Here is a 24857-nt window from a genome sequence, read left to right as displayed (position 1 = left end):
TATAATGAATAAAAAACAAATCCATCATAAAAAAGAATAGCTTATATTACAGTCAGCTCTTAAGGGGTTAGACCACCTTGACACTTTCAAAAAATCGAATTTTTTTTTGCTTAAAATATTCCTAATGATTTGAAATTATATTCGGCTCCAATATTTACAAACATGATAAGTTATACTCGGCGATGTGAGCCCATGCGCGGATGTTGATGCGTAAAGAAACTGCGTAAAGAAATTAATTCTTTTCACGAAAGAATTTTTAATTAATACCCAGAGCACATATTTTCTAGATTCTCATTTTTGAGACCCCTAAAAAACCCGCTCTATAACCCCCCAAAGAGATGTAGACGAGAAAAAATATCGATGGTAAGAGCAGTCGCCCGGCAAGCGAAAGACTCGGGTTCAATTCCCGATTCAGCGACTTCGCCCCGATATTTTTTCTCGTCTACATCTCTTTGGGGGGTTATAGAGCGGGTTTTTTAGGGGTCTCAAAAATGAGAATCTAGAAAATATGTGCTCTGGGTATTAATTAAAAATTCTTTCGTGAAAAGAATTAATTTCTTTACGCAGTTTCTTTACGCATCAACATCCGCGCATGGGCTCACATCGCCGAGTATAACTTATCATGTTTGTAAAATATTTCTTATAGTCTTAAAAATGATATATATTAGAGCCGACTTCGAAATCGCAAAGGAAAATGATATTTCGAGTGAGTATAGTGAAGCGCGTCACCGAGTTGCGCTACGTCGTGTAAGCGGCTTATTGAAAGAGCCTGTTACCTGCAAAGGGACACTTATTCTTATGAATTTTTTTTTGTACCTGTACATGGCTCTGGCAAAATTTTGACCGTTATTTTATACACGAGGTCAGTTATAGAACGAACAGACAGCCAAACGACGCTCAGCGTCAAAAATTGTTACAAAAAACTTTAAACGCGTTTTTCTCGAAACAGCATTTTTCAAAACGGTGGGCAGCATAACTTCGCCAATTTTTATCCGATCGACTTGAATTTTTACCCAGATCTTTATTTCAACATTATCTAGGACTGTACGTAGGATTTTTGTGATATCTTAAAAATTCTAGCCGCTATCGCTTTATTTCATTCAAATTTTTGAAGCCAAAAATGACTTTTTTTTCAAATCGTTGCCATTTTAACAAAAATGCATATTTTTCAAAACGGCTACGTACATCCCTAGTTTTGAATATGTAGAAAATAAATATTTCTGTTTTTTTGTTCTACGACTAACCAGTGCTGAGTAATCGTGCCCGCCGTTTTGCATGTCGATCAAAACCACGTACAAAAAGATAGCCATCACGCGCTTAATTTTTATATTAAATACTTTAAAAAATATTTTTTATATTCTTCAATATACTCATAATAAACACCAAAAAAGAATTTTTCCTTGTATAGTATAGTTTTCTTTAAAAAAATTCTTAAAAATGCTTTAAAATTTGAGGCTCCAAGGTGGTCTAACCCCTTAATTCACGTAGAATTATGCAATTTAGATAATTTATATTTATGTACATTATACTAATAATTTAAATTATAAATCACTATATAAAAAGTCACAGAAGATTCAAAAGTTGATTTTTACGACTTGTAAATGCTAAAACGATGTTGCGCAATATTTTTACATTAAGCATATATTTTTTTCATAAGTTTATGGACTTCCAGAAACATTTTTGTACGCGAATCTTGTGTTACGATAAGACGTTCGTGAAATAATCACATTGTTAATTAATTATTAAAAAATTAATAAAATTAATATTAGTGGTACCATACCCGCTCCTCGTTCGCTCCTCGTTCGAGCGTGTGCATAAGAAGCTCTGGTGATTCTGGTGCATTGTCACGCAAATTGATTGTAATTTCACTCGTTGCTTGTACATTATTACGAAATCACGCGAGGAAGATATTCTTGTTGCAAGAGTGATACATTTTTTCTAACATGATGCAGCACTCGTCTGAATAAAATATTAAGCAATTCTTGCATAAAAAAAAATATCTTCTTCGAGAGACTTGTCCAGGACGCTACTAATACCCGTTAGACACCATTACTATCCCAGACAGCGCGAAATATTAATAAAATATTTACAAAATATTTATAATTATTTAAATATTTTGTAAATATTTATTAAAATATTTTATAAATATTTTTAAGATTTTAGATTGAATAGATTATAAATATTTACCACAAATATCCTAGCAAATATTTACAAAATATAATTACTACAAATATTTATTTTTTACTTATTATAAATATTATACAAAATATTTCATCTATATTTTAAAAATATATCAAATAAAGTTTTTATAAAATATTTATATAATATTAAAAAAAATACAATTTCATAATATAAATATTTATAAATATTTATTATAAATATTGTGTGCTATCTGGAGTGTGTACCGTCAATAATACCGGCAAACTATATATAAGCTAGCGAGGATGCTGTACCATAGAAAATATATTACGAAAGTTTAGAAAAAAAATAAAGCGTGTGTGATCACTATGTAATAAACCATACCGGCAGTTCCCTTAGTGCAGCGGCCGCCTTTCCTACGACGGCACATATCATACCTGTTTTGCGGAATAAAAATCGAGAGTATGAAATCATCATGAATAAAACGTGAGAGTTATAAATAATATCGTTTATATAGAAACGGAGATAATATTGAAATTAATTGTTGTGTACATTTATTAAGGAATCCAATGCTCAACTCACGATGCATTACCATATCATATGCTTCTCTCGTTATATCACAGAGTTAATAAAGTGCTCGTTGTTGGAAATAATAAATAAACAAAAATCTGGATTAGAGAACATCGTTTTTTTTCAGCTGCGGGCACTCTTTTGTGACTTGAGTTAATGTAGTTGATGTAATATAACGCGCTTTATATGTGAATTGGACACTCTTACTTTGTAACGGCAACGGCAATGTCGTACACAGGAAGTCTCCTCTCCCGGAAGAGGTATTTGCCCATGTCAGTCAGAGCAGCTGCCGAGTCAATTGCGTCTCTTCCCACGCGATTTCTTTCCAAATACGGTGTCGCGTCTCGTCCCTTTGGAATATAACATATATAATATATATTAATTTTATAAATTAATATATATTATTAACATATTAATTTTATAAAATTTTATAATTTTATAATATAATTTAAATATAATATATAATGTCAATTTTATAATTTTAATAAATAGACATTACGCAAAAAAATTAAAGGGCATTAAAAAAGCAATTTAAAGAGAAAAGTTAGCACTTTAAAATGCTTCTATCCTTTTTTCAATCATTATTCATTTATAAAAAGGTAATTGTTACTAAAAATCAAGTAAAAATTGCACTTTTATCTTTTTTTATTTAAATCAATGAAAGTTAACGAAAAAACGCCAAATATTGTCATGAATTCTACAACATTTACAAGTAAAAAGCATTCCAGTTCGTACAAAAGACTGAAGTGTTAAGTTTTTTTCTGTACATTTCAAAAACCCAAATTAATGATTATTGTACGATCATTTTTCGCTAATTATAAGCGTTCAAAGTCAATAGCTTGATTTTGTCTTAATAATGAATATCTCGGCAAAAAAATCATAGAACATTCGTTAAAAAACAAAATTAAAGCTAAAACTCTGCTCTTTAATATCAAATTAATGAAATCGTGTTAGAATTTTATTTTAATTTGGTATTCTTGGACAAACTTTTGAAAAAATTTGTTCAATCGACAGACATCGCTTTCTTACAATGTAATTTTGTAACGAATAGAAAGAATTAAAATTCATTTAAAGATTTTAAAACTAGAAACTTCAAGCTTTGAAACGCTTTATTATTGATCTTATTCCGATTATTTTTAAGGAAGTTGCAACTACTTGAAAATTAGCCTTTTTTTTATATACAAGAAAGTAGCCCTTAATTTTTTTGCGTATTGTATATTGTAATTTTATAATTTTATATTTTATTTGTAAAATTTTATGAACTATCCTATCTATCACATTTTATTTGAGCCGCAAATTTTTGACAAATCAAAAACTGTTTTTATGAAACTTTACAAAATTGAAAATAAAATAAAAAATTTGTAAATATAAAAAAAGTCGATTTATCGTAGAATAGAAAAGATAGTTCATTAAGTTTATTATAAATTAATCCCATTATTGTTTCTTACCCGTGAAATAATTATTCCCGCTATACTAATGCGTATTTTTGGCCCTTTCAGTAACTTATACCTCAGATCTACTCCGTTCCAAAAGGATACGAAGTATCTCTTTATCTGTACGTTATCACCGCCGTGCAATCTGAAATGAAAGAGATGATTGTGTCTGTTTAATCGTTTAAATGTCAATGCAAACTTTGTAGAATATCCGTACAAAGAAAAGAATATTTATTATTTAACCGAGAATATTTAAGTGCTTTAAGTAGCTTTAATGATATATTAGTCGACTCACCTATACCCGTCGTAATCCACAATGCATAGGATTTCCGGGTAAATGACGTACGGTGCTTCTCGCCTCGATCTATTATTAATCGAACGCTTGCTTCTGTACTTCTTGGCTAAGTGATCCGGCTCCATAAACGCTGCGAAACATTCGCGCTTGTATTTGTAATTTTACAAAATGTTTTTTTTCAATATTATTCAATCTAATATAAAATTTAATTTATGTTTATATTTATAAAACTCAAATGGAATCGATGTAAGAATTAAGATATAATGTATAAGTGTATAACTCACAAAAATCGTTATACTCGTCGCCGACAGGTCGATCAATTTTTTTGAAAATGACATGATGACTCGTGCGTTTTAAGTTTTCGCTTCTAGTTACATTGGGCAGTAAGTCGGGTTCATGGAGGGCTGATGCCTCATTCACTACTTCCTGTAGAACTCGTTCTGGCAGTGGTCGAATAACTAATTCTGAACCGATGGTTCCATCCTGAATGAAAAGATTTAATTGTTCAACACAAATTGTCATTCTTAATATATTTTTGATATATTATTGCAAAATTAATATATATTTAATTATATTATATAATATTTAATTAAATATATATAATTAAATATATTTAATATAATATTGTAAAATTTATTTTAGTTTGATGAAAATTGAAGAAACCCTAGTGGAGTATTATAAAGAGATCCTGAAGATAACTTTTATAATTTTGCGACTTCTTTCAATATATAGTGAGACACACAGAGAATAGAATCTTATTTTTGAACATTGCACAGTGTGTCGAAAAATTAGAGAGTCATGTTTTTTGAAGGTGGTTTATAATTAAATAGCATAATTATGTTTAAATAACATGTGTTGCAAAGTAAATTTCTTGTAATTAACTACGGCTTAAACTGCCATAGTTTCATATATAAAAAATATTCCCTTTCTGTAAATACATTCTACACGAAAAAGAAAAGACAATGATAAATAAAGAAAAATTAAAACAAATACAGTTTATATAAAATATTGCATTTCAAACGAAATTAAATATGACTGGATTGTAGTTGTTAAATTTTGAAATAATTTGAAGCAATCTTTAATCGTCAAATTCGACATTTTTCGACATATAAAAGCGATTTATGTAAATGTACATAATTTAAAATGTAATGTATTTACATTTATATAATACATATATTTAAAATTATCTCAGATTTGTCTTTTTGTATTTCATATTCTTTGAATTTTGTAAAGCTTAAATTCTATATAGAAATATTATAATATATAAATTACATTAGAATTATGATTTATATGTTATAATACACATATTTTTTGTTGTCAATATTTGAACTGTGCGTTAAATGGAACATTTCCTTAATAGGTTTTTGAATAAATGTTTCGCAGCGAGATTTATTTGCGAGCGCGATATTTCCGATCTGGACAAGATCGAACCGTTCAATCTGCGAGAAGTGCATTGGTCAGATCTCAAAGGAGGTAGAGTGAAAGCGAAAGGTCAGGACACTACGAGGGGTCACTTAGAACAACGCTTTTATACGGCGTATTATGTAACCAAGTGATATTACGTGTACAAGCCCGTGTTTGAACGACATTACGGGGCTTCGCCTTCATTAAAATTTCATCGAAAACTCCCACGCACGAGTCGCCGTTGAGGTGCAAGATCGATCGATCGGTTAATCGCCTCGGTCACCGATCCTTATGCAGGTGTGATGAATGGAAGAAGTTCTTTCGTAGTTCAAACGATTAACTTTCACGAGTCCCATAAGGTATAACGCGCATAATTGTAATACATTCGTGCGTTCATCACCCCCCGCGAGTACATGCCAGATATATTACTCACACTTATATCGCGACATAATGATCTCGCTCGTAACAGCTTGTAATTTAGAGATAGTATATAACGATCTTTTCCCGATAAAATACGCGCATGTTCCAGAATTGAGAATTCACGTCCTTACAAAATTTTCGAATTGAAAATCTTGATATTATTTAACATAATTAAAAATTTAAAAAACAATCAAATATGTGCATGAACTTATTGATATTAAATCAAATCTAAATCTAATAATTAATAAAATAATAAAATATGTATGATAATAAAAAATATAATAATAAAATACCAAATAATAAAGGAGGCTAAAATGTCCTGATTTTTGCCCAGAAAGTGTAACGTAAATTATATGTATTTTCTTATAGTTTTTGAATTGCTGAATATGAAAATATTCGTTTTATTGGTCTAATCCTGTAAGAAAGTGGACAAAATTCGCCTTAAGAGAATAAGTCATTTTTAATAGTAATTCGATTAGTGTCAAATTTGCAATTTTTTAATTATTTATATTATAGTTTAAATTTATAATTTCTTTTACTGAAAACTAATAAAGAAACACTCTTAATGAAACAACTTTAAAAATGGTAAATCTAACACAGCAAAATCAATATAATATAAAAATTAAAAAATAAATAGACAATTTATTCAAGAATCTTAAGTCTCATTAGATGTGTAGCTTATAAAAATGATTAAATGTTGAGGAGAGAAATGTCAAAAACAGTAAAAGAGATGTAGGAATAGATATTTCGACTTATATAACATTAGTGGAGCCGATCAACTAAGAAACTGACAAGATTAAGATTCTGATGACGAATAAAACGAGACACTATACAGTATAATACGAAAAGTCACATAATAGGACTTCAGGCAAAGGTCTATAAAAAACTTAACGCACCTCTAAGTGGAATCTCTATGGTAGTGAAAGTCCATTTTAAGATATTTAAAACTGTACAATGTATACAGTTGCATCTGATGAGGCTTAAGATTCTTTGAATAAACTGACAATTTATTTTTTAATTTTTATATTATATTAATTTTGTTATGTTAGATTTAGTATTTCTAAAGTGTTTCACTTTAAAGCGTTTCTTTAGTTTTCAGTAATAGAAATTATAAAACTAAAGTATAATATAAATAATTAAATAATTGCAACAAAATCGATACTAATCGAATTAATATTAAAATGACTTATTTCGATTACTTAAGGCGAATTTTGACTACATTTCCACGGGCTTAGACTAATAAAACAGGCATTTTCGTATTCAGCAACTCAAAAACTGTAAGAAAATATTGTAATTTATGTTACATTCTCTGAGCAAAAATCAGCACATTTTATCCATTCTCCTTAAAAAACAATCAAATTTGTATAAACTTATTAATGCTAAATCAAATTTAAATTTAATTAAAATAAAACCGCAGTTGTTTATTGCGCGTGCATTCATTAATATCAAATAATAAAAGCCTCTCCATGTAAACGTTTCGATAATTTAAAACAACTAATTAAATTACCGTCACAAAATGCGAAGACAATCAATTTGTCTCGTTTTAAATAGAATGAAAATTTACATACGTAACTTTCAAAACTTTCAGAGCTTCAGTATTTTGTAAGAGTTCCTCGCTTAAGTCATTATAGAAATCATTGCAATATCTTCTACCACAATTAATTAAAAATTAAATAATAATAATTTTATATATATATATATATATATATTATACCTTTAATTTCTAAAATTAATATTAACAACGTATAGAAGACTTTGCATCGCTGAATTTATGTATGTGTTAAATACAAATATGAGGAAAATATTGCATATGACGTATCGCTTCCTTATAAGAATAGCAATTAATAATAACTTCGTAAGAGAAATCAAGTCACGCTTGTTTGAACGCGGAATTATTAGGAACAACATCCTTCTCTTCTTTCTCTCTCAAAATTGCAGACCGCAGCGAAAGGTAAGGATAGATGCGGAGAAGTTTTATTGGCTTCTATCTCGCGGACACACCATATATCTTCTTCTTCAGGTAGGACTTTATTCCCAGAAGAAAACATCGGTTGCGAGCGCAAAGGGGAAATGTCAAAATCGCGGTATTTAAGTAACCTCGCCTTGTATGCCTCGCTGCACATCTCGCGATTATAATGTGTGACGATAATAAGTATGATTATGCAAAAGCAGCCACGTAATTTAATTTTAATTTTCAATATCAAATATTGATAGATGTGTGATTGAGACATAAGTCGAAGCTTCTTGAAGGAATAACAATTACAAGGCTAAATCGTAAAAAGATTTTCTGATCATTTATAACAAAAAAAAAAATCGACGTTAAGTTTATGTCTCTAGATTTAAGGAAAAAATATGAGTGTTTACTAAGATTGCTTATTAAATTCGTTGGGATGATTATGAGAGCACTTTACGACTGTCTCGCGCGAGAAAAGTAAAATTGCTAGATTATGTATTATTATCCATAAAATATAATTATCATAACTCATGACTACTATACTCCGATAGCCGTATTCGATGGGACGGCATTCCAGAAATTCTGTATACAAATGTTCGGCGACAGCGAGATATAAACTCGCCCTAACATTTTAATTACTTATAATAAATCTCCACGATATTCACCATATTCGCGATCGTACTCAGTGTTAATCGGTGGCTCTACCATAAACCAGTCTTACAACGCAAGATAAAAAAGCGTTAATTAATTAATTTTATTTAATAAGAATCAATAAGTTAAATATTAATCTGTATTCTTGTAAATAAATTAACAAATTTGGTTTTACGTGATTTAACTTGGCTGTAAGAAAATGATTCAATAAATCGCTATCTGATAAATTATATCAGTGACTATTTTCAATAAATCGCTTTAAAAATGTTACAGCTATGCGATATAGGACGAATTGCGATATTGCTATAATTATAACATACAGGCCCTAAGCGAGTCGTGTCGGATTGACGAAAGACGACCCGTAATAATAGGGTGGTGACGAAAGGAACATTAAGAAAGAATGGCCACTTACAACGCGCACTTTCCCATTCGTGTCCTGGTGCAGTAGAATGGAAGCCATGTTCTCCGTGTCTTGATAGATGTCACCGATATCCACATCAACCTAAAATGATAGAAACAATTAGAAAAACTTAGTGAATAACACTAAATAATATTAAATAATTAAATAACTCTCCAAAATTACATATTACATTTTTTTCGACTAATAAAAACATTTTGCAGCAAAAAACTAAAGATTCCAGAAATAGCGACTAGTTTTATATTACATAAAAATATCTTTTCGTAATTAAATTTTTTTGAATATTCTAGACTGATAGTCGTTAATATTAGAAGAAAGAGGATTTAAGTTTAATAAGATCCCGATAAAAGAGATCACTTACATCCTTTATCCTCTCATAATGAAGGCCATCGGGTTGCGACGTATTTCTGGTGACGGTCCACATTGGCAGGCTGTTGGCCGTCAACAATCCTTTCGTGGGCTTTAACGAAAGGCTGATATCTTTACCGAAGGCCTTCAGATGAATCTGTGGTTTCGCGTCCACACTCCTTTTGTGCACCGTATGTAACACAGGCACGACTTCGTATGGTGGCACTATGGTGAGAATATTATATAAATTTTATATAAATTTTATAATTATAATATTAATATAAATATAGTATTAATATTTATAATTATAATATTAATATTATAAAATTTCTAATATTTTTAATTTATAATATTAATGTAAATTTATATGAATATTTGCAAAACGCTTGTGTTTATATATTCACCTGAAGATTATCTCAACACGAAGTATGTTAAAATAAAAATCTCTTTCATTTAAATACTAAGATATGTTTTGAACAATATGTTTTACGCATCGTATTATATTAGTATAATATCACTACTTTATTGGTATCGCAAGTTACAATTGAGTGATTTTAAAATTAATGACTCTTTTCACGATGGATTTTTCATGGTGTAGCTAATTACAAACCCACGGTCACATTTAACACGAGAGGCTGACGACAGGAGACCCTTTCTAACGTCTTCGGTGTATGATGATTCTCCAATTATATATTCTCATACAAATAATGGAGTCGATAAATATTCATCGAAAATGATTCACGACAGAGAATTTGAGTTTAATGGTCCGTCATCGAATATTGAAAAATATTTTGTGTCTCTAATATATTTGGATTCTTTGGGATCTAGCCCATCAAGTATAGGGAAGAGTGAAAAAAATTTTTCATGTAGGAAAAGAGTCTTAGGAAAAATTGATTCAGCTGATTAAACGCGGTAGATTTTATTTCAACAAAATTTTAAATTAATTAATTATTTTAATTAAATTTTAAATTAATTTAATTCACTTATTTAATATACTTAATTGTGTGAAAAATGTGACCTTCCTTCGATATTTTTTGATTGAAAAAAAGCTCCAGATTTCACGAGGAGCAAATTAATTGTGCATATATTTTCTCTTAATTTCGAAAGATATCTTTCATAGAAAATTAAAATAGACTATTCAATTATTTTTGACGCGTCCCCCCCCCCCATTAGTGTTAGAATCGCATTAGTTGATGACCTGATGTTTTAGTCATTTTGTTTTATTATATCTCCGGAAAGAACGGGATGTTAAAAGATAACCGCGCTTGCCACGTGAGTTACTCTGTTTTTTTTGTTGTTATTACCGGACTCGTGTCCCGTGTAAAACACTGATAGCATCTCTTCCCTTGTCATGTGCTCATGGATCTGAAACACAAATAAGTTTAGGTGAACATGAGTATTGCAATTTCTTACGTAATCGAGATCATGATCGTCGTAATATCGCACGTTCTAATCGATTCGTGAATAAATCCGCGATGTTTGATATGGCAAGCGATAAAGCTGTAGATCGATATCAATTGTAAAGTATGGGGTCAATTTCTCAAATATAAACGTATATATGTATAACAGATGAAAATGTAAAAATGTACAATACGCGCACCACGTGCAACAAAAAATTAGGTGCGGCTTTTTTTTCTTGCGCATAAAGCGAAGTAAATACATAAATTCAAAGAAATTTACTCAAACACTGTAATTATTCGAATGAGGAAACGCGACTAGAGAAAGAGTTTGCGCGAGACATCTCGCAAGCGAATCCAACTTCCGGGATTCGCAATTTCATCATTATTTGTCATTATACCATTTCGACGCTTTTTTTTTCGTTTGCGTGTTTCTCGACAGTAGTGTGAATTTAATTTAATTTTTTGCTCGATACATTTTTTTTTTTTTTTTTTTTAATCAAAGCGATACTTTTTCAATCGCGTTGTCTTGCCAATACTGTGGGAATAGTCGAGAACAAAATGCAGTAAAATGTAATCGGGAATAGTAACGCTGCCGGTGAAAAGACATCACGTTTTGTGTCGTAAAAAGTTACATCACAGACGGTAGTACTAGCGCGCGTGGAATTACTTGTAAATTAATCCACAACTTGAAATTTTACATTTCACAATACGTGCTATTAAGCTGAGTAATTTGTTAAATATGACAAATTTAACAATTATAGTACTAAAACTGTCAAAATTTTTAAATATATATTGTATTATAATGATACATTAATATTACACTATATATTGATATGAGAATAAGATAAACCAAAGCTCAAAGCCTGATTAAATACAATAATAATTTTATATTTTAATATAGATAAGTAATGCCTATTTAACAATAATTAAAGTTTCATAAATAATAATCAATTATTAATAATAATTATTAAAAACTAATAAAAGTTTAACAATAATTAAATAATTAGCTTTGCATTAATATGTAAATTTTATTTAATATAGACATTACGTTTGCGACTTTGCAAACATTGTAATTGGTCGGTAGGCTTTGTACAAACCAAAGCGATGATTTTTAAGTATTCTGAGAATTACGACTCATCTGGTTTTACAGCGACGGTTCTGCGTGCATATTCTGTTTTCCAATCGCATTTCAAGGTCTTCTTCTACCATTTAGCAGCATTTACTTACACGTGATATCGTAGAAATCGAGTTGCAGCGAATCGATCAAAGGGGCTCTGGGGCTTCTAAGGTCGATCACTTTCGCTCATTACTTTACTAAAGCCTGATCGAGAGTTGATCGATTTGCGCTCGTACAAACGATAGTTTTCCTAGCAAATCATCAAGTGTATTTGTTTCTTCGAGAGTGTCTAAAAATAAAGTTCTTTCCACTATAATTGCAATTAATAAATATCATATTTTCATAAAATGTATAACTTTTGTAATTCTTGAAATTCATGAAATTTTTAACTTTTACATGAAATATTACTTTTCTTAATTAACTCTTTACTCGATATAAATTCATGAAATTTTTAACTTTTACATGAAATATTACTTTTCTTAATTAACTCTTTACTCGATATAATTTAGTTTTTGTCATGCATTTGTCTTGAATCATATATGACATCGGCGATTCCGTGTCAAATCGTACAGGCCGGGTAACTGTAAATTATAGTAAATTAAATAATCATTAATTATTTATATTAAAATATAAAGAGAAATAAAGAGAGTGTTATATTTATATTAAAATATAAAATTATTTGAATTTAACTAGGGTTTGCTTTATCTCATTCTATTAATATAAAATGTAAACAATATTAATGTATTATTATAATGCAACATATATTTAAATTTCTCATGACAACAATAACTTCTTAACAATTAATTTTATAATATTTATTAACTGTAACTGCGAGTCACCCATTTTAATCGTATAATATATTTCACGCATCTACGAGCGCATAATCGTCAATCGATAAAAACACCGTTATTGTCCCACTTCATGAAAAGTGAAAAGTGGATTACTCTCTCGGAGCTAGGAACGTGCTCCGGTTTCGCTTTCAGTCTTTTCCGGCCAACAAACACATCTCGAAATCATGTAAATCATGTGGAACAGCTGCCGGAAATAACGTTTCACTTTGGGGAGTCTCTAAAGAACGTAATTATTTGTATAATTTTCTATATAATAACAACAAGAGATTTACATAAGTCGGCGGGCAATCGATGACCAACTTTGCTTAATCGCAATAACATGACGACCATTGACAGAAAGCTTTTTGTCTAGTTATAGTTATTTAACGTATCAGGATCTTTTCTCGTCTTTCGCGCTTTGCTGAGCAAACGTTCACTTACGAATGCCAATCATAAGGCGTATTGATTTTTTTATTAATACTTGTGCCCAATATAAAATATAGAATCCAGATAATTAAATATATTCTATTACCTGGCCAAGTGTATTTCAACGAGCTAGCATATAACACTATGCAAAAAAAATTAAAAGACCACTTTCTCCCACATAAAAAAAGCTAATTTTCAAGTAGTTGCAACTTCCTTAAAAATAATCGGAATAAAATCAATAAAAAAATGTTTCAAAGTTTGAAATTTCTAATTTTAGAATCATTAAATGAATTTCAATTATTTACATTTGTTACAAAATTACATTGTAAAAAAGCGACGTCCGCTGATTCAACATTTATCAAAAGTTTGTCTAAGAATACCGAATTAAAAAAAAAATCAACACGATTTCATTAATTGGGCATTAAAAAGCAGCGTTTTAGCTTTAATTTCTTTTTTTAATGAATGTTCTATAATTTTCATTTGCCAAGATATTATTAAAGCAAAATCGAGCTATTGACTTTAAACGTTTACAACTAATGAAAAAATGATTGTACATTAATAATTAAAAAAGCAATCTAAAGAAAAAAGTTAGCATTTTAAAATGCTCTTATCGTTTTTTCAGTCATTATTTATTTTTAAAGTGTAATTAAAAATCAAGTAAAAATTGCACTTTTATCTTTTTATACTTAAATTAATGAAAGTTAACGAAAATTTTCATAAACTCTACAACATTTACAAGTAAAAAGCATTCCAGTTACTTGTAGGCCGGTGTGTTAAGTTTTTTTCTGTATATTTCAAAAACTTAAATTAATGATTATTGTAACATCTAATTAATGAAATTGTGCTAGGATTTTTTTAATTCGATATTCTTGGACAAACTTTTGAAAAATTTGTTCAATCGACGGACGTCGCTTTCTTACAATGTAATTTTGTAACAAATAGAAAGAATTAAAATTCATTTAAAGATTTTAAAACTAGAAACTTCAAGCTTTGAAACGCTTTATTATTGATCTTATTCCGATTATTTTTAAGGAAGTTGCAACTACTTGAAAATTGGCCGTTTTTATGGAAAAAGTGGCCCTTTAATTTTTTTGTGTAGTGTATATTAAGACCTTTTTATAAATTATTATCTGTATTGTACATATTACTTTTGATTCATAAATAAAAGTCGCACTTCAATACTTTAATAATTGCAATCTAATAAAAAAACGTCTTGATAGATGCCAATATGAAATAATGATATGAGATACGATATCAGATATTCAAGTAAAAATATTATAATTATTATATTTATTATTTGTTATTAGTGTTTTTCACAACGTTTTAATGAATTTCAACTATTTAAATATTCGAGTTATAATTTTTTTCACAAAAATTTAAATTAAATTCTTAGTTTGTATTAAATTCACAAAAAATTAAAACTTATCAGTTTTATAATAGTTTCGACATTTTTTTCACCTGACTATTTATCTCGATTGTTTTCTTTTCTGCTTGTTAATCGTTATCTCACGTATGTCAGAATATCATTATCAAAATCGCGCAATTATTATTAACGTTTAAATTTTTCAAAAAAAATTGAAAGCAAGATGATACAGCTAAAGAGTATCAGACGGTTCGATGATTTTATTGCAATTTCGCACAAAGTTCTTACGTAAGTTAGAGGAGAACCGGCCATTGACCACGTTCGTGATGATTATCTACGACAAGATGACGCGCTCGACCGACGCGTGCTGAATCGTAACGTGCCATTAATCGTAAGCCTTTCGTTTTTCACGCGCTTTCTTAATTATGAGGCAATCATTGATAGCGTAATCCTGTTTATATCTCTTGTTAACAAGTGCCATTTTACAAGCGTAAAAATAAATGTTTGTGTGTGCATTTATTGTATCGCCGATCTCTGTAAGAAAAAAATTCATACATCAAAAATAAAATAAATTAATGTCAAAACAAATATATGTCTAGATTTTAAAATTAAAATTAAATATATCTAGTTGTATCTTCCATTTATATGATATTTATATACACATGATTTTTAATAACATACTGAATCAATTATCGAGAAAAGAAGAAAAAAAAATAAATTTATATAAGTGATTTTTTATTTTTTTCGATTCGATAATTAAAAATAAAAATTTCATATAAAAAACGGAGCGAGTTACGACAAATAGTTTACAAGCACGTCGATGATCGTCGAAGTAATTTTCTCGTAAATACTCGGCGCACCCAAGCGTTTACTACCAAGCAATCTGCAAAGTTATGATGCATCATTAATTTTCCTCACCCACATTACCAAGCTTCAAGTTAATTAATTCCTTGCGTGCCGTAACGCGCTAAATAATATTCGAATGTTAAAGTATATGTGAATTAATATTCGCGTAAAGGAACGTATCATAAAGAGTCCTTTGAGAACGAGACGTTCAAAATTATGTTGTGTAGAATTTACGCGGCAAAACGAAAATAAGGTTTTATTTAAATATGTAAATAAAGATATGTCTGTAAGTCAGAAGAGATACTGCTTTGCATATCGTAAATTTTCCTTGTTTTAGCGACGATTAATAATTAGAGTCGTCATCGCACTTCGCGTAGTCGTTTTAATTCGTAAAATTATCTCTGTGCACGCGCACTCACACGCACGTTCTTTGTCTTAAAAGAAGTAATTGCATATAGGCAATAACAACGTTTGTCCTTGAGTGTCTTGACTGCGATCTTACCTTGTGGCATCGTAAGAGAGGTAGAATGATGGCCATGCAGAGAAGGACAAGGGCGCGAGCCATTTTGTATAAAAATATTCCTGGCTGGTTGCGTCACATCGCTGAAACAAAAAATATCGTTGTCTCATAAATGAGAACGCAAATAAAAATAATTAGCGCTTTACAGTAAATATCTCGCTGCGAAGACGCGAATATCTTAAAGTCACGTCTCGCTTTTTCACCTTTATTCATATTCTATATAGGTTTTTACATTTTCTATCGTTTTCTTCGAATTATTGGAGTTGACATTTATATTTAGAAAAATTTGTTAAAATTAAAGAATGACCGCAAAAATAAAATCAATATAATTAAAATAATAGTTTATAATATAATAATATATTTACAATGATTATTATCATTAAAACAATGTATATTTAAAGGAATTTAAAAATTTGTTAGAGCTTGAAAATCAATTTTATAACCCTTTGGGTCACGAATTTCGTATCCATGAAAAAATCTTCCTGATTTTCACGTCATAAAAATCATTGTAGAATTTTTAATTTACCATAATGAATCAGCCATTTTAAATTTTGAAAATCTAACTTCAAACTTTAATGTCGGCAGCTAGAAAAACTCTCGGGTATAAAATTTTGAATTATCAGACTAACAAAATTCGTGTTTCAAAACGGATGAGCTGACGCGTCAATAAACTTTGACCTAATTTGATCCCCCATATCTTTGAAATCAATTGTCACCTCAATTTGCGATTGATGTCTAATCATAAAGTAGCATTTAGCACACAAATTAAACTCAAAACCGCGAGACCAAAAAATGAGCGAAAAAAACCACTGATTTCACGGTCGCTTTTTATTACTAAAAATTTAATTATAAATTAATTATAAATTTATTAAAAATTTATTAAAATTAAAAAAATTAAATTAAAAATTAATATATACATAATATATAAGTTATAATTGGCTAATTTTTCCATTGATGTATACAATTAATATAAAATATGCTTGAAGATGATATTGAGACACTTCATTAGATATTCCATATGATAATATATTTGCGAAAATAAGAATCGTGTTCATTATACGAGCAAATGAAAGAGGCATGTATAGCCCGATGTGAGGAAATTTCGCAGTTATATAATTTTCACCACACCCGGTTGCGGCGAAATGCGAAATTGAAGAATTGAAACTAACCTTCACGATGAATTCACGCGTGCATGTGAAACTGAAAACTGCACGAAGAAATGAGAGAGTATGTATGTGATGTTGAAGTGGCGTGCAAGTGCAACGACGTCGATCCCGGAAGGAAAGTTTAGCTAGTTGCATTCATTATTAACGCTGACGAATTATAATACCGACGGATTCGCGCCAAACGCTTCAATATCGATGAATAAACTCGTATCTTGTAGAAAAAAATTTTTTAGAAATTAATTTCTTTTTACGGAAAAGAAAATTAACTTGTAAATAGATTTTAAACTTTTCTAAACTTTTCAAAAAATGTTACATTTTGAAAAAAAATTTTTTTTTAAGCCATGGCAAGTCGCGGAAAATTTCAAGATGCAAGCCGTCGAAAATTTAATTTCGAAAAGTCAAACATGAAATGCAAAATAGCATATAACTAATATATAATTATAAGTTTTTTGATGTTATAAAAATATATGAAATATCAATTAAAGTTAATTAAGATTCTGTTGTCCTTTTTTTATATAAAGCTAAAAAAGAATCGTGAATTAACTATTATAAATTTCAGTCAACTTTGATCAATATTTATGAAAACGATGTTATAAATTGTTAATATTATGATTACCATATTATGTGTATGCCAAAAGGTAAAATTAGAAAAACTACAATCATTAAAAATAAATCGCTACATAAGATCGTTCAAAAGCTAACTAATATGTATATGCCAGCTGATTATGCAAATTAATTTTAAATCATAAAATGTGTTATGTATATTTTGATCTTTTGTAATTTAAATGTGACATATATGAACATTTATCAACGATCAAAATGTTTACTATTTAATTTAGTGTTTAATACAATTATATAAATTATGTATCAAGATATAAAATACATTAAAATTAAAACATATTATCTATGAAAAATATTTCAATTTATATAAACACTTATTGTAATAAAATTTACGGAAGATTATGTAATGTCAAAGATATTAATTTATGTCCTTCTAAAGAAATATTTTGTGTCTTTATAGTAATTTAATAGTATAATTTTTCTAAAAAAAGACATCTAATTAAAATAGTTTCTTCTTCGTCCTGAGCAGTTTACTTTCTACAACGCATATCCTTTCTAAAATTCAATTGTAAGGAAGAATTAAGGCCGCAAATCAAAGAGAATAACTCGTGGACGGAGAAATCTATGAGAGTAAAAGCAAAAAAAAGTGTGTCTTATTGTTTTAATAAGAAAAAACTTTCCAAGTAATATATTCGACCTCCGTGTGCAGCATATAAGTAATTTATAGATTACTCTAGATACTTCGAGAATCGAGATTCGCATGCTGTAGAATGCCATAGACAACGTGACTATAGAAAGGAATCCATTGTGTTGCTACGTAAAGAATGTTTTTAATTGAAAGTTGTTTGTTGTCATTAAGTAATCATTATTGCATTTAAGTATACCGTGTGCATATCTATCATTATTCTTACTAATGATCAATTTGCGATATCTAGAAGAAGACAAACATCATTAACTCTAAAAAATATATGTTTATATTGATAAATAATTTATTTTTTAGCCCTTAATATTATTTTCCTGTAAAAGAAAATTATTTTTGCTTAAAAAAATTTTATATCAGTTTCTGTCAGCTTTTTACAATGAAGATTTGTTAAAAAAGGAAATTAAAGCTAAAATTCTCTTTAACATTCAAATGAAATCGTGCTAGGATTTTTTTTTAATTCGGTATTCTTGGACTTTATAAATAAATGGAAGCAACAAGAAAATCGTAAAACCTTTGATGTATGTATATTTTAATTTTATAATACAGTCGCAGCTCCTTAAAAATATAAATTAAATAAAACTTTAATAATTATATTTCTATAATTTATAGATCTATTAGAAAAATACATTGTCATATCGTAAAGATCTAAAAGTCTAGAACAATAATTAGTCTACAGAAAAAGAAATGCTTTCACCTAGAAACCTGCCGAACAATAGAATGTAAATTTAGACCATTGTTCGCATTCTCAGCACGTTGACATTTAATTTGATTCATTGGCACTTGGCTTAATCATATCAGATTTTAAAATTTCGTGTAAAATAAAATGTATCACAAAATGTGTTAAATTTCATAAAAGAGACAATTCCAACAATATACGAGATAGTAGTCAGAAAAAAATGAAAGAGAATGACTAATAATTTGAAAACAATGAGTAATCGAAATTATAAAGGTAGAAATCGTATATAATATATTAGTTTTTACCTGGCTTTGCAAAAACGAGTTTGCGTAATTGCTTGCATTATCAGTGACATTTTATTTATCTTATTACTACTTGGTTTAGTCGAGCTAATAAATATACCTACTTTGCGCAGAAGTTGATCCGAGAACAACTTTAAGAGAGAAAGAGCAAACTATCCTAAATTATGTAAATAAAAAACAGTTTATATCTGGACAAATAAACATCTAATTTAGTTAACTCGATCATTACTCGGTTTCGTGAAATTAGATTCTGCGGTTTGTAGATAAGACAAAGTGAGTACTTCACGAAAAGACGATCCCGTAATCACTATGAGAAAGTGATGACAGATATTAAATTATCCCAAATGCATTAAAATAAAAATTGCAAAGGACTGTCACTTTCGCCTGACCACAACGAATAAATTTCGGTCATTGTCTGGATCCCTGATAATGCCTAATTTGCTATTTATCGTATGTTTCATAAATAAGCAAAAGCGAATGTATTGCTGCGGTCATCATTCTACGTGGCGTTAATTAACACGGAGAGTAATTGTGGGTTATAAATGTCAACGTTACACTCGGAGAACTGAAGACGAAGTCAGGTAAAGGGCAACTGGTTTCATCGTATTACATGCAGCCGAGAAGAGAAAAGGAAAGCGAGAAGAGGGCATCCCGATTGCGAAAAATAATTCTTCCTTGTAGAAGAGGCAAGTAGTGTGATTTTATCCACCATCTCGACGAGGAAATCGAGAAGAGGATAAAGTCAAGTAGGTTTTACATATATTGTTGCGTATGTACCATACTCGATCTCGCTTTCTTTTCGGATTAGAATATATATATATATATATATATATATATATATATATATATATATATATATATATCTATATATGTATATATAAAATAGATTGTGAACAGCGGATTAAGCAATGGAAAGTGGTTCCCGAGATCGACGGTCATCGATATCCGTATGAAATTCTTATCTATCCGCTTTCCATGCCACGTAATGTTAAAAAAGAAAACGTTACCTCGTAACGCAACCTCCAAATGTATATAACTTATACATTACAATATCATATCCTGTATGTGCAATAGGGGGGGGACCTGTACTTATGTAGAGCAAAAACCGCGAATTGCGACAGGTAGATTGTGAGTTATTGGCACCATATCAAGAATTAAACTATTCTATGTTCACAAAATTACGGCTATTACTAAATTTAAACCGGATATACATGTATATAAATAAAATTCTAAAAAGCAAACTTATATAAATGTATGAATACTGACATTATATTATATAAAAAAAATTTTAGAATTTTAAAAGATTATTTTATATATACTACACAAAAAAATTAAAGAACCACTTTCTTCCATGTAAAAAAGGCCAATTTTCAAGTAGTTGCAACTTCTTTAAAAATAATTGGAATAAAACCAATAAAAAAGCGTTTCAAAGCTTGAAGTTTCTAGTTTTAGAATCTTTAAATGAATTTCAATTCTTTCTATTCGTTACAAAATTACACTGTAAGAAAACGACGTCCATCGATTAAACAAATTTTTCAAAAGTTTGTCCAAGAATACCGAATTAAAAAAACATCCTAGCACGATTTTATTAATTGGGTATTAAACAGCAGAGTTTTAGCTTTAATTTCTTTTCTTAACAAATGTTCTATGATTTTTTTTCGCCAAGATATTGATTATTAAAGCAAAATCGAGCTATTGACTTTGAACGCTTACAACTAGTGAAAAAAACGATCGTACAATAATAATCATTAAAAAAAGCAATTTAAAGGGAAAAGTTAGCGCTTAAAAATGCTCGTTTTTTCAATCATTATTTATTTTTCAAAATATAGTAATTGTTATATAAAACTCAAGTAAAAATTACACTTTTATCTTTTCTTATTTAAATCAATAAAAGTTAACAAATGAAATCGTGCTAGGATTTAATTCGGTATTCTTGGATAAACTTTTGAAAAATTTGTTCAATCAATGGACGTCGCTTTCTTACAATGTAATTTTGTAACGAATAGAAAGAATTGAAATTCATTGAATAATTCTGAAACTATAACCTTCGAGCTTTCACCGAAAAAATCATATTCTCATTTTAAGAATATATCACTTATTTTTAGAATATCTTCCTCTAAAATAAGCGCCAAGAGGATTTTCTTAATTAAAGACAGAAATCCTCTAAAAAATAGAAAAGTATTAGATATTCTTAATATGTAAGAATATATACACTTCTAGTTTGAGGCTTTCGTCGTGGCTATTAGAATTGTTTAAACTGGGGACTTCCGGATGGATGCCGCGTGATTAAACAGCGTAATGCACGCAATGACGTTTCGCAAACGTTGCAGTTTGCATTTTCAGGGCTAAGAGCCCCGATACTGAGCTCTCTTGGGTTGGGGTTCTTCTATCTTGCGAGAGGTTTTTCTATCTACAGGAAAAATATACCGTTATGCCCTCTAGTGGTGTGAGCGCAAATAGGGTTTGTATGATACAATTTAAGAATATTTTCTTTATTTCATATACTATTCTTAATAAAAGATTATTAGAGGGGAATATTCTAAATTTTTTAGAATATTTTATTGGAGGAAAGCTTTAGAAGGAATTCTTCTAAAATAGAGAATACAATTTTTTCAGTGTTGAAATGCTTTTTTATTGATCTTGTTCCAATTGTTTTTAAAGAAGTTATAACTACTTGAAAAGTAGCCTTTTTTTATATGATAGAAAGTAACTCTTTATTTTTTTTTTTTTTGCATAGTGTATATATATATATATATATATATATATATATATATATATATAAATAATAATCTTTTAAAATTCTAAAATGTTTATATATATAATATATATATATATAATTACACAATTTTATTAAATGAAGGTATTTTATTTCTTGCCGTCTTAAGTAATCATATTTTATAATTCTCATAGAACAATTTATTCACTCTTAATAATATACAATTTTTTGTTGGAGATTATTTTCTCGTATGCAGAAGCAATCTATCAAATTTTAGTTTCCTAGAAGCTTCTAGTTTCATAGACGTCAAGTCTCCTAAACGAGTTTCACTTTTATTGCTTATATTAAAATTATTCGATACATTTCAAACAATGTGACCTAACATAGATTTATGATATTTACTTTATATCAGAGGCATTTTATAACCAGAGAGAAGAAAGAATAGCTAATTTTATTACAATGTGAACGTGCTCGTTTTCTATTGGCAAAATAAACGGATACAATGTAGTGAGCTAATCGACAGTAGCTCACTACATCCTGCGTTCAATGACTTTCCTTCAGTCCGCGTGCTTACGGATAACAGGAAGTAATGCAAAGTACTTACTTCCGGAAAGCGAAAATGCCGGTCGGGATAGATCGAGTGTCGTGAGAAATCACGACAGCGATCGTGCTTCTAATTACTATGATATTGCTGAAACTTTAGAATTTTAACTATATAATTTGCTGATAAATTCTATTATTACGACATCGTTACATCGTTAAAATAAATGATACTTAAAATTGAAATTGAACAGCGAGGGAGGGAGGGAGGAAGGATTCAAATTTCTTTATTTTAAATATTTTTCGCGGAACATTTTTCATTTTTAATCGTTTATAACTGGAAAGTTATTGATATTTTGATTAAACTGTGTAAAAAAATTATTTTCCGTAATAGTAGATAGTAAGCGAATGCTCATCCTTCATTTTATTAATGTGCTACGATACTTCGACGCAAATCATTCAAGAAAAAGGATTAAAATTTCATATTCATTTATTTCAAGTATCTTTCACAAAACATCTTTCATTTTTAATCGCTTATAACTGGAAAATTATCGATTCCAATTTCATTAAACCGTGTAGAGAAACTATTTTCCGTTCAGTAATATATAGTTATAAATAATAAACGAATGCTCATCCTTCGTTTTAAGATGATACTTCGATGCAAAATCTCTCTTTCGATTTCGCTGTAATCGCGTAGGTATACAGTCATTCGATCACAAGATCTTTATGATGCATTACCGAATGCATTACTGTTTCTTTATAAAAATGCGATTGGATCAATCAGATTCTCTCTTTGCTTTCTACTCGCGACTACACAAATTACGCATTATCAAGAAAGCAGCCGAAATAGCGAATGTTGTCTATGCATGTTCGTCGTGTTTGTGAATCAATGCATCGACGACGAAAAAAAAAAGAAGACTGAAGACTGAAGAAGCGAAGCAAGATTGTATTATGCAAAGTAAGAAGATATTTCGAGAACGCGCCAATGCCACGTTGGAGAATTAAAGTGAGGTTCTTAATACACGCTGATGCCGGATGACGAGCCTCGAATAACAATTCCAATTCGCGAGACACATGTATCGCGTTTCAAGGCTATTTTATAACAGCTATTTCTCTATTTTTTTATGTCGAAACGATTAATTCTGCTTTCATAGCGTTATTTCGTAGCGATTTTATCTGCGCGGCTGGAGGAATGACTCTGTAAGAAAGGGTAGTCATGCCGAGGTCGGATTTAATCAACGATATGAAAAATCGATACTCTCGAATAAGATACTGATAAGTAAGAGTGCCTACGAAACGATGACTTACACGTATTAATCGATAAATATTGAACTAAATAAATATTGAATTGCAATTATTAATTAAAATCGGTATTTTCATATCTCTTTCTTTTAACTTATTGTAATACCGATGACAAAAATATCTTAGAAATGCATATTATTATTTTTTATTTATTTTATTTTATAAGAAAATATGAAAAATTTTTATTATATATTTCACACATTTTATATTGTATGTTTAAATACATTATATTATATATTATATAATACGTGCAATATATTATAATATATTACGTAATAAGAAAATATGAAAAATTGTTAGTATATATATTTCAACATTTTATATTATATATTATAATAATATATTATATTATATATTATAACACATTATATATTATGTATTATATTGACTAACTTATATACAATCTCGTGTATTTGTTTAATTAAATATCTTTGGCAATATGTTTCCATTTAAGGATTAAATATGCAATGTGTTGTAGTTCGCAAGAGACTGACAACATGCATCGCGCAATATGGTTCACTCATGGTATTAACGCAAAAGTCCAGCGGACTTTCTCTTATGGTCTAAACGAAAGGACAGTACCATAAGTGGCATTTGGAATACATAGCCGTTCTCGAGAACGCTCACAGCCGTGAGGCATCGATTTCCGTGCGTCTCCGCGGAACATTAATTTATACGGATCTGTCTGGTCTCATCACGTTTCCGGTTTATCAATAAAAATAATTTCTTTGTGAGAGCATCTCTTGTGATCGAGCAG

The 24857-nt window shown here is 29.3% G+C and overlaps 1 protein-coding gene across 3 annotated transcripts in view; it reads right to left on the bottom strand.

The window, feature by feature from the left end:
* Sona (sol narae metalloprotease) overlaps nucleotides 1–24857 on the bottom strand; it is a 60362-nt gene that overhangs the window by 9377 nt on the left and 26128 nt on the right. For 2 of the 3 annotated variants that reach the window (XM_072887297.1, XM_072887303.1), the window contains exons 3-10: nucleotides 16117–16217; nucleotides 10937–10997; nucleotides 9646–9857; nucleotides 9279–9368; nucleotides 4722–4920; nucleotides 4438–4567; nucleotides 4158–4287; nucleotides 2917–3059 (exon numbers count right to left, since the gene is read on the bottom strand). In XM_072887297.1, coding sequence (XP_072743398.1) covers nucleotides 2917–3059; nucleotides 4158–4287; nucleotides 4438–4567; nucleotides 4722–4920; nucleotides 9279–9368; nucleotides 9646–9857; nucleotides 10937–10997; nucleotides 16117–16179 — 1028 coding nt within the window. In that variant the 5' untranslated portion in view covers nucleotides 16180–16217. Of the gene's footprint in view, nucleotides 1–2523; nucleotides 2577–2916; nucleotides 3060–4157; nucleotides 4288–4437; nucleotides 4568–4721; nucleotides 4921–9278; nucleotides 9369–9645; nucleotides 9858–10936; nucleotides 10998–16116; nucleotides 16218–24857 lie in introns of all 3 variants that reach the window. The other variant, XM_072887312.1, reaches the window with a different exon arrangement.

Source organism: Anoplolepis gracilipes, chromosome 1 (assembly GCF_047496725.1).
Source record: "Anoplolepis gracilipes chromosome 1, ASM4749672v1, whole genome shotgun sequence".
In the NCBI taxonomy this organism is placed as follows: domain Eukaryota; kingdom Metazoa; phylum Arthropoda; class Insecta; order Hymenoptera; family Formicidae; genus Anoplolepis; species Anoplolepis gracilipes.
The sequence above is the reverse complement of the archived record's forward strand: the minus strand, read 5'-3'. Positions and strand labels throughout refer to the sequence as shown.